Below are 11,343 nucleotides of genomic sequence, written 5' to 3' on the forward strand. Positions count from 1 at the left end.
GTTATTCTCTCCCTGCGAAATATAAGAGAATCGCCACTTTAAGAGGTGCACCTCTGCTCAGTTAGCAAGGGTTACTGCACTCCCTCAGAGCACGGTTTAGAAATTAAGAGGAATTACCCAGATCAGTTGTGCTTCCTTTCTGCCCTGCCCACCAAGCCAAGTTTTATGCACTGAGCTTTTTCCAGAGAAGAGTTAGTAATAAATAGCTGAGTTACTAGAAGTCGGGTTTATGCGGCTGTACTCACAGATTCAGAAATTCACACATCATTTGAAATGTGGTGAGGGAGCATATTTTCTGTTTTGTCACCTGAATGGTGGAATCTCCCCCAGGGCAGGCCTGTCTGCTTCCTTCTCTTTTTGCCTTACGGCAAGTGACGGAAACTTATCTGTTCCAGCAGGAATTTTACTGGTAAAGATTATAATTTTAGCCTGCATGGCTACTATGTATTCTTGTTTTTAAATTATTGTTGTTTTACATGTCACTGTTAAGCTCCCCAGACCAAAAGGTGGGATATACATGTTTTTAATAAACATAATATAACTTCTGCTGAAAACTAGGTGGCAACCAGAGATCTAAACAGCAAGGGTATGCAATTTGGGAATAAAGTCTAGTCTCGGATAAAATTCCCCAAAGGTACAAATTTCTTCAAACTTTATTGATACACTGCACAATCACAACCATCTCTTATTCTTTCTGAATTAGAAAAGGTTACAACTACAATGTAACATGCACAAAATTCAGGTAGTATATTCACCCTTTTAATACGATTATTGACGGAAAACAAGAGAGACTTGACTTTGTTTGCTTTAAGAAATAAAAAATAAAATTGAAAAGAGTATCTCTAGAAGGCTGATGGAATAAAAGGAAAAAATGCTTTGAAAACTTCCATTTGATTTTTTTTTCTCATTAAAGCATTTGAACACTGAAAAATTATTTACGTTTTTTTTGTTTATTTCTTTTAAAGGATAAATTGTGTGAAAACAATGTGCACGCCCATAGCTTTGACACAGCTAGAAGAACTGCACCATTGATATGTCAGAGAAGAACTGTTTAAGTCTAGCAAAGATAAGGACTCAGAAATGGACAGGTAACTGTTTCATACACCCAACATGTTTCCTTACAATTGCACTTATACATTGCACAAGTAACTTGAACGATTTGTTTGTTTCAGTGCTCCCCAGTAGCTGGAAATAGCGGAGGCAATTTTTCTTTTCTGGGTTTGTATTTGTTTCCTTAACTTTGAGTGAGTGGTGCAGTGTGGTCAGGGCTGGGGGGGGAGTTTCCATCTTGAAGCCCCGGCTATCTGGGTGCCATTTTGTGGATGGAATCCCCTTGAAGCAATGTAGAGATCTGAGCACAGATATGACTTCTACGTTTTGAGAAAGGAACTTCACTTGTGTTGGCCTTGCATCTGGTTGACTATTTTAATTGATGACATCGAACAAAACCTGACCTTTTTGCTTTGTGCAGTGATCTGTCCTAGCTGCAGGAGCTCCAATGGACACGGAGGGCTTCCCTGCTCATTTCAGTGAAGGGAGATGACCCACAAGGATTTTTGAGTGCACAGAATGAGCCCTTATGAATTGTACAGGGAGCCCCATCTGTGCAGGAGAGCTGTGTTGGCTTATGAATGGACAGGGAGCTCTGGGTCAGGGTGAATATATGTCTACTAACTTGTATGACCAAGCCTTTAACTGGAAGGACTGAGTATTTATATTCTTCAGTGGGCATGCAGTGGCTCCAATACTGTTCATGAAACTCTCTGTGGAGCTTCACATGCTCATGGGAACCTTGTGAAGCTTTGGATTGCAGCCTTAATTGAAAAATGTTCTTCTATGCATTCAAAGCTGCAGATAGGTTAGTAAAAGTAGAATGGACTTTTGTTTTTCAATAAGATTGTGCCAGGATGCTTGTAGAAATATACCACCTGCCTATGACAAAGGTAAATTCAGTGTCCCTTTCTTTGGAAAAAAAATTGCACTTAAGTTTTACTTTTTGTTCCCCAAATCTACTAATGTGCAAATGCCTCTAAAACGCCTGCTGTTGGTGGAAGCAGGGCGGGAGAGATGGGTCTGTTGTTATCCTGGCATGGAATATATACTGCAGGTCACTTTTTTAAAGAGCAGATTGACCTGTGGTAAGGGGCCAGGTGCCCCGTTTAGGAAGTGAGGGGCAGCTCTGTCGCAAAGCTGTTGCATTTATTTCGTGTGACCAACTAGTATGTTGGAATGAGCACCTGCAGTTCTGTGAGAAGTGCTGTTCCGTGGATGCTCTGCAGAATCATCTGAGCAGTCTGTGGATTTCAGCCCTAATTCCAGAAAGGGTGGCTGTGGCAACCATCAACACAGCAACTTGCAGTCTATACCGTCAGGCATATGTGCAGAGCGTGGTTGCTCTCTCCTCACATTATCACTCTCTGTGTGGATAAAGCCACAATTTGCTCCATCCAAATCAGGTATAAACGTGGTCTCTTTCAGTAGTTGGCAATATTTTGTCAATAAACGGCAAAATAATAGTTGCTGACATTTTGAGTTGGCTTCTTTTTTCATCGGTGATTTGGAGTTGGGCACAACTCTGAGCCAATCCAAGATATATCTTATTCTTCCTATCCTCACCCCACACGTGTTCCTTTATAAAAAGGCTTCGTGTTATATTGACTTTACAAGTTATCTGAACATAAGCATTTCTCAGTCTGTACATACACTGTGTGTTTCTACTATCTTGTGGGGCAGAGAATGTTGGAAGGTGCAGATCTTCCCATCTTGGACTAGACTTTCAGGGACATAAGACTCCTAGACACAATTTGGGATTTTTTCACACATGAGGCTTAAATTGCCCTCAGGTGCCACTTGCATTAATGACTGCTCACTGCCTATTTGGAAGAGAACAGTAGTGGGGAGGGCTTTGTAATGCATATGGGCTTTCTGGCTAATGTGGGTTTTACATTTCCACTACCAAGACTTGGAAGGAAGACCTTCAACCTCATGTGTGAAACCTCTTATGTCCCTGAACTCAAAGGCCCCAATTCAGAACACTGACATCGCTAAACCTCGTGTTAGTTGTAACTAACTTGCCCCATTGATTCCAATGAGGCTAATGTGGACAGCATTTTCTGGATTCGGGATCAGCAGCTGCAATCCTGTGTCTAGTTATTTGCATATGGTCCCATCGTAGTGAATAGGCTTTAGTATTGTGTAACTGTGTGAAACTCTCCATCCATAATCAAAGCGGTGCAACTTAACCAGTCACCATTCATTTCAGTGGAGGCTGGCTGGGAAGCTTTGGGCAAGCCCTTTTTGAAATGGATGGAGGCCCACATTTGCTACCTTGCTCCTCTGGCAAAACGTCATGCCAGAGGGACAGCAAATGGAGTATTCCCACCCTCTAAATGCACAACATTTCTTGCAGTACTGAGTGCATTTTCCCCAGTGTATTTGGAGAATATTTGCAAACAATCACGCATCAGGCACTTAACATTAACCGCTACCAAGCAAACGCAGTACTTGGTTTATTACCAGCACTTCAGTGCAGTGATTCCGGAAGGAATTTCCTCCTTCATTGGCAGGAAACCTCCAAGCGGGACTTTATTTTTAGCTAGAGGCTTTTCTTGCCTTCCACTTGGTATAGCCCTTCTTGATGGCTCTTGCTTACTCTCCTAAGACATGGTTCCAAAGGTAGGCATGCAGAAGCAGCATGATGCTGGTGTGGTGCAATTACCTAGGGGTCGTTTTCTAGAGCTGATTGCTCAGTAAAATGTCATATATTTGAACCCTCAGCAGTTTTGCAGCATGATTTTCAAGCAACGTCTTGGTGTTTTGCCTGTTTCTGGGAACTAAAAAATTGCATCTACCAATGCCGATGTTACATTCACTAATACTTTGGGGATAATAAGTTTGATGGCATACTTATGAACGTAGACCTTGAATTTAATCCTGTAATTTTCCATTCACTCCCAACAGCATGTGGTTCGATCAAGCCTGGTGATCGGTGTTGATCAAGAACATATTTGAAGAGAGAATCAGTGTGTGTTAAGAGACTAGAACAGCTCTTAAATAAACCAATATAATTAACCAGTTGCTGGGGTTGAGATAAACCATATTTCAAATGTCTCTTTCCCTTTTCTCTGACAACATGGGGAAAGACCATCCCTTTCCTGATGCCCCTAAGCACACTTAGAGGCATCTGGCTGGCCACTGGGATGTGGCCATAGTTTAGTGGAAGAGTACCTGCTTTGCATGCAGAAGGTCCCAGGTTCAACCCTGGCAGCATCTCCAGGTAGGGCTGGAAATGATTCTTGCCCAAAACCTTGGAGAGCTGTTGCCAGTCAGCGTGGACAATACTAAGCTGTATGGACCAATTGTCTGATTCGTGGATGGCAGCTTGCTATGTTGTTGAAAACAATGCAGGGCTAGGTCGGCCTGGGCCTGATCCACCAAAGCAGTTCCTGCTGTAGTATAAAGCTCTTTTGCACTGAACCCACTGTTGCAAATGTCTTGTGGAGATTAAGTCAGCATCCCAAAGCATCATTTCATGATGCCGCTCTCATCACGGCAAAAGGATTGTGAGAGTAGCCTCCACTTTAGATTCTTGATCCCCCTTGAACAGGGGAGGTTGAGCGTCGTTGCTTGCTGCCCTAACAGAAAGCATGAGAAGGAAAAGGTGTTCTAAAATGGACATAGCAGTGAAGTGTTTTTGGGAAGCTGGGTGCTCCAATCATTTCCTGTCCTCCCCGCCCACTCCCTCTCAAAAAGGGTTTGATTTCTCTTCTTGAGGTCTAGAAGGGAACAGGCCACTTTGTGCAGAAAAATAAGTTATGGGAAGCAAAGTCTGTACATTCAGTTAGTAATGCAGTTGTGGTGGATTCTCTTTCATTGTTCATCAAAAAGCAAAGCCCTGACCGTCCGAACGTCTTTATGAATATACCACCCAAATTTATAGTCTCGCATAAGTAAATATCAGACTCTCTTAATCATTCATGTTTTACATGTATAATCTAAACATCTTGAATGGCACATCTTTACTCCATGTAGACCTGTTGGGAATCAACACCAGTCACTTGTCATCCACAAGGTCATTTTAGTGCTCCCCAAACATGACTGTTAGCAGCTCAGTACAGTAAGCATTATACTTCCTTACTGCTTTTCAGGTTGCTGTTGCCCCCCCCCACCCCCAGTCTTGGCATAAGCATGATGGTCTTGGAACCAGCCTCCTGTGGGGGAAGCATCCAAATACGTAGTACCGGGTTCCTTATTTGTTTCACCTCTCTTCCAATTTAGGAAATAGCCTTTATGTATCACATAGAAAACAGCATAAATCAGACACAGGTAACAGGGTTCCCCACATGGCTGCTCTTCACAAGGGGGCATGGGTTTATCCAAGCCATTCCATTCACCCAACTTTGTCCTGGGGCACAACTTGAATTGGGTTCTAGATAGGGCACTGTTTGACTTAGGAGCACCAGCCTGTTGCTTCTTCGGGTTGTGGCCCACCATACTGGGTACTTTTTGTTTGTTTCAATCCACAAAACGGATTCCCAAGACATGACATTACAGAAAACAGATCTCTGTTCTCCTTGTAGGCACCAGAGCTCCTCTGTAGCATCCTCTCTTTCCGGTGGTGTTTTGGCAGAAACAGCTCTTCTGTTGCTTGTGTCCCTTGTCTTATGGGCAAGGAATGAGTTGAGCTGGAACTCTTGGCAAAGACCCAAACAGAACCTTTTCAGACTCAAAGGTTGAGCTGAGCATTGTTGCTCTGGTTTAGAAAACAGTGTCTGAAAACTCCTTCAGTCACTCTGCAAGGCTTGGACGGGAGCCGCAGAGATGCAGGAAATGATGTGAATCTATTTTGCTTTTCTCCTTCCTCTTTCCCTCTTTATTTAATTCATTGTTAAATGCTTGGAAACTTAGCTTGGTGCTCAAGTACCCTCTGCTCAGAAGAGGATGCCAAACCAATACAAGATTCACGTCTCAACACACTAGCAAAGTAATTGGCCTCCAACAGATTCAGACTGGATGAGTTTCTAAAAGAACAAAGGGGAAAGGCAGGACAGAGTGGGGCTGGAGAGGGGATGGATAACTCTGCTCTCCTTGGAGGTCCCAAAATGGAAAAGAGAGTAAATCTCTTTGAATGTCTACATGCAGTAGAAAACTGGGGACACTGGAATAGATGGCAGAATACCTCTCCGTAAAAACACAGCATCTCAAGTGGATTACTTTTTAAGGCAATGCTTGGAAATGGGAAAATCACTCCATTTGGGGAAAATAGGTCTAAAATCACTGATTCAGCAGGATCATTGTTAGTGGAGTGCTGCTGAATGTTGTGCCTTTGTGTTTCTTCTCGTCTGATTTTAAGTATGCCTTGTTGCTTATCTGTGCCACAAGCATCTGACCCTGCATGAACTACCTAAATGTCCTCATTCTGCAACAAAGGAGAGGCTGCCACAGAATTTTTGATGATGATGATGATGATAATGGTGATGAGTGAATAATGAGAAATTTAAAAGTTGTCGAGGTGGGATTCAATAAAGGTGATTATACTGATGGATAGGTGGGGAAATGGATGGGGAGCTGAGGAGGAAAGATTTGGATTTTTTTTTTTAAAAAACAAACCTGGATAATTACATTGATAGATTGATAAATATTGCAAATGGATGGCTAGAAAGGCAGATGGATGGATAATTAGATGGATGAGTGAATGGGCAGAACAGCAATATGATTATTCTGATAAATGGGAAATGCATGACTCACCCATTCTATCAATTTACCCAGATTGAGGAGTCACTCTGGTATCAAGTTTTCTAAGAGGGGAGAAGGTGTGCCCTTCCCGCACTCTACCTGTTGCCTAACGCATTGTCTGCGTCTGTCTGATTCGTCCAGAATTGCTCCCACCTCCTACGCTTCCAATATAACCCACATGTGGGCAGGAGGGGGAGCAGATTGCATGGACCGAAAGGACGCACCTTCATCGGAAACATCCACCCAGACGGAAAGCGAGGCGAAACCAGAGTGTTAACTGGATACGGAGAAACATGAACAGGTATGTACAGTGTAGTAACGAGCAGAACAATCCTTTTGTTCGAGAGAGACAGATAATAGGACATGTTTGACGGTTTAACTTCCCATTGTGCATCGTCTCTCGGACCAAGACGCATCGTTTTCCTGGGGTGTGTTGGCAGGCTCAGCCGAGAAATGCTGGGTGGCGGAATGAGGGGCTGACACTTATAAATAGGGTTTCAGGGGTTGGAGAAGGGAATGAAAACTATTCTTGCTTTGGGAAATGCCCGTGACTGACCAATCCCTAGTGGGTGGTTGACTTGGAACCTACTTACCCTCCCCCTCCCCTTGGCCCCCCCGGCAGTATATTCAAGCTGTGGACTGGTTGTAGGCTCCCTCCCATCCCCAGCAGTGTGGATGGTTAAAAGTCTGTGGTGTGGGAGAAGCCAGGTGCTGTCTGCAGAGACCCTCACTTTTCTTATCAAAACTTGAGGAGGAAATGAGCCAAGAGGGTGCTTGATAGCCAGACGCAAGCCATCGCTCTGGACGCTGCATTGTTGCCGTCGTGAACTGCTCCCGGCCCTGGGGAAGACACAAACACAGAGAGAAGGAAGTTCATTACAAGGGTAAAAGAGGGGAGCATCCAGGGATTTGCACAGAAAGTGAGGACTATTCCAGCCCCCCAAATTATCACTTGGAAGTGGTGTCTGTCTGTGATGGGGAAGAGTTAGAGTGAAATCATTAGAGGAGTGGGGATTTTGTATATTTGATTTAACAGGCCTCCAAAAATCTTTGGGTGGGGCTGTGAATTTAAATAAGCTTGTAGCTGACAATAGCAAAGAAGATATGATATACTGGGAATGCTCTGTATAAGAATAAGGCCCTGAAGCCAAGCCTTGACTCACAGATAGACAGAATGCGTGGAGGAGGGAACAGATTTTCACCAGCTGGCTCCGCCCCAACCTCTTTTCATTCAACTGAAGTTGAGAATAAGGTGCCAGTGTGGTGTAGTGGTTAGAGTGCTGGACTAGGACCGGGGAGACCCGAGTTCAAATCCCCATTCAGCCATAAAACTAGCTGGGTGACTCTGGGCCAGTCACTTCTCTCTCAGCCTAACCTACTTCACAGGGTTGTTGTGAAAGAGAAACTCAAGTATGTAGTACACCGCTCTGGGCTCCTTGGAGGAAGAGCGGGATATAAATGTAATAATAATAATAATAATAATATACATGCATACATGTGAACACATGGATGGGATCCATGGTGATGCCAGGGTTTCCAGGTGCAAGTCCAGGTCCTATGTGTAGCTGTTAGGGATGTGTGAACAGGTTCAATGTCAAACAGGTTCGGCATCAAACCTGTTCAGTTCCATGATCTTGGTTCGCGGTCATATATGGTTCCCCCTCCTCCCGCCGGCCTTCATTATGTGGTAAATCACCCATTTTGGGTGGTCTTTGGCCCCGTTCTGGGCCTCACCCCAATGGCTGTAGCCATTTTGGAGCCCACCGTGCATGCCCAATGGGCCTCTGGATGGCCAGGTCACACCCTTAGTAGCTGTGCACATGAAGACCCCTTCCCCACCTTTGGCCCAAGGTCCAGAGGCTGAGGACAGGACCAGCTAGTGTCTGGAGGTTGGGGTGAGACTGGTAGACTTGATCCTGCTTCCTCTGCATATGTTTATGCTCTTCAAATAGAATATAAGATAGGACAGTCTTAGGCAGGCTGGAATGATCTTCTGCATGTTCATGGCACTGCAGGATCTGACATGGTGGTAGAGCACATGCTTGACTTCTGGAGGGCCCAGGTTAAGTATTGGGCATCTCCAGTTGAAAGGATATTGGATAGGATTGCCAATAAAAAGAGATTTTGTCTGAGTACTGGTCTAGATGGACCAATGGACTGACTTCTGGACCGACTTCTTTAGGGCTCTGTGGTTGCCAGGAGTCAACACTGACTCGATGGCAGAACCTGCTAACCTTCCAACACAGTAGAAAGTAGGATGTCAAAGCGTGCTAGTCTTTAATTGTAAACTGCCCTGAGCCATTTTGGAAGGGCGGTATATAAATTAGTTAAATAAATAAATAAATTAAATAAAATAAAATAAAAGCTCTACATTATTTTGCTATTGTAAATTTATCTAAATAATTAGCAGGTTGCACTGCTCCTTTGCAACCTTTGCACAGCTTGTGCATGCCTCCCTCCTCTACCCCCAGCCTCCAAATACCATTTAGGGTCAAGAGCTAGTGAGAAAAGCATATTTCCCTTTGTTTCCTAAGTGGAGGCTATTAAAAAAAAAAAATGTTTAGCAGAGATTGACAAAGCCCAGAATAGACTAAGCTGTGAAGCCTTCAAGCTACTTCTCACCCTCCCGTCAATCCCCACTGCAACTGTTAGCAGCCAAAGAGGCTGGCAACCCTGGGTGCTTTTGATTCATTAATCTGCGATTTTATAGCAACATTGGTTGACTGGAGTCCTGGAATAGAACACATCTGTGTCGAGCTCCTCCCATCTGGAACCCTTTATGCAGTAACTGCTCTTAAATGTTTTACACCCTCGTAGTTTTGTTCTCTAGTGAGAGTTTTCCTCTTCCCCCTCCTTCCCTTCCCATCTCAGTACGTGCAAAGAGCAGCTTCCAGTTGTTATTTAACTAGCTGAACGGCACTAGTCTAATTAAAAATTGATAATGACCATAGGATGCACACAGACTACAAAGAGGGACATATGCAGTGCAGGCCCCGAGAACCGTGCCGTTCCTCTGTTTTTAATACCGGGGGATATTTCCAGTGACAACGTATGGATTTTCATTGCTTTCCTTCAGAAAGGGAAGGTGGATTTCCAACACAGGTTATAACTAATTCTTGCCCTCTTTGCTTTGGGACCTCAGGATTTTGAATGTTACACAATTTCTAGACGGAAAGCATTTTAGTTATTTTATTTAAGACGTTTAATATCCCACCTTTCATTCCCAAGGGGATGCTCAAAGTGGCTCAGCCACAAAAACAATACAAATCATTTTAGGCAACAATACGTTCTGCGTGATTTGTTGTAGATGACCAAGGGTTTCTGACTCCCAGTGGTTGAACAGTCCTAGCAATAACAAGTCTTTTGCCCAGGAAATTAGGCTGCTAAAGCTTGGAGGGAAACCAGGAGTGGGATTTTCTGCAAAAGGACAGTGAATTCAGTTCTGGAACTGAAAATAAAACTCCTAGGCTGTATAGGCGGAGGGCTATAGCTAAGTGGCAGAGCATCTACTTTATCTGCAGAAGGTCCCAGGTTGAATCCCTGGCAGCATCTCCAGGTAGGGCTGGGAAAGACCCATCTGAGATCCTGGTGCACTGCTGCCAGCCAGTGTAGACAGTACTGAGCTAGATGGACCAAGGGTCTGACTCAGTATAAGGCCAATGTAATGTAACCTCTGCAGGTGCCCCTTAATTCTAAGTGCATATCCACCCTCCCTCTGAGCCAATATTTTGCACCCTGGCTCTGGTCAGTAAATTAAAAACAAAGTTCTCATGGGGTGGGGGACAAAGTTGGTCCACAAGACTGTAGTCTGCCCACCCCTGAACTAAACAATGGAGCAGCCATGATCTTTCAGCATTAAATGCCAGGTTAAAATGTAAATGATGACAGACTAAAAAGCAAAGGCAAATACAAAGGTTTTTACCAGGCACCAAAAAGACTTGGGCTCTGCCAGACTCCCCTGCAACTGGCATTTAGCGGCATCTTGCTTCTGAGACTGGAGGTGGCCTATAGCCACCAGACTAGAAGCCATTGATGGACCTCTCCTCCATGACTTTGTCTAAGCCCCTTTTAAAGCCATCCAAGCTAGTGGCCATCACCACATCCTGTGGCAGAGAATTGTGTGCTATGTGAAGAAGCATTTCCTTTTGTTGGTCCTAAATTTCCCGACCTTCATTTTCAAGGAATGACCCCTGGTTCTAGTGTTGAGAGAGAGAGAGAGAGAGAGAGAGAGAGAGAGAGAGAGAGAGAGAGATGTCTCCATGTCCACGCTCTCTACTCCATGAATAATTTTGATATTTGAGATGATATTCCTTCATGTTCATTTTGGGAGGATATGGTCCCAAATTGCTTAAAATTATAACAATTTAAAAACTTTAAGCCTTTCCGACAAAACCAGACTGAGATCCGGTCGTTTAAGATTGGTGTGGTATATTTCCTTCAAATGGTCCCAGCCTGTCATGTAGCACCTGCATTTGGAACCTACTGAAATTCCCAGCAGCATTCTTTCCAGTAGCATGGCAGTCCCCCTTGTTAAGTGCTTTGCACTAATTCAAGCAGCACATTGCAATAACACACATATGCTAACTGCATTTTCACGTCTTGCTTATC

The 11,343-nt window shown here is 44.0% G+C and overlaps 1 protein-coding gene across 1 annotated transcript in view; it reads right to left on the bottom strand.

The window, feature by feature from the left end:
* Positions 1 to 635: 635 nt before the first annotated feature.
* The window catches only part of LOC128333663 (opioid-binding protein/cell adhesion molecule-like), a 718,254-nt gene continuing 707,546 nt past the window's right edge, over positions 636 to 11,343 (bottom strand). Inside the window, exon 7 of the mRNA XM_053269413.1 lies at positions 636 to 7,575. Coding sequence (XP_053125388.1) covers positions 7,475 to 7,575 — 101 coding nt within the window. The 3' untranslated portion in view covers positions 636 to 7,474. The remainder of the gene's footprint in view (positions 7,576 to 11,343) is intronic.

The sequence above is a fragment of the Hemicordylus capensis genome, chromosome 8 (assembly GCF_027244095.1).
Source record: "Hemicordylus capensis ecotype Gifberg chromosome 8, rHemCap1.1.pri, whole genome shotgun sequence".
In the NCBI taxonomy this organism is placed as follows: domain Eukaryota; kingdom Metazoa; phylum Chordata; class Lepidosauria; order Squamata; family Cordylidae; genus Hemicordylus; species Hemicordylus capensis.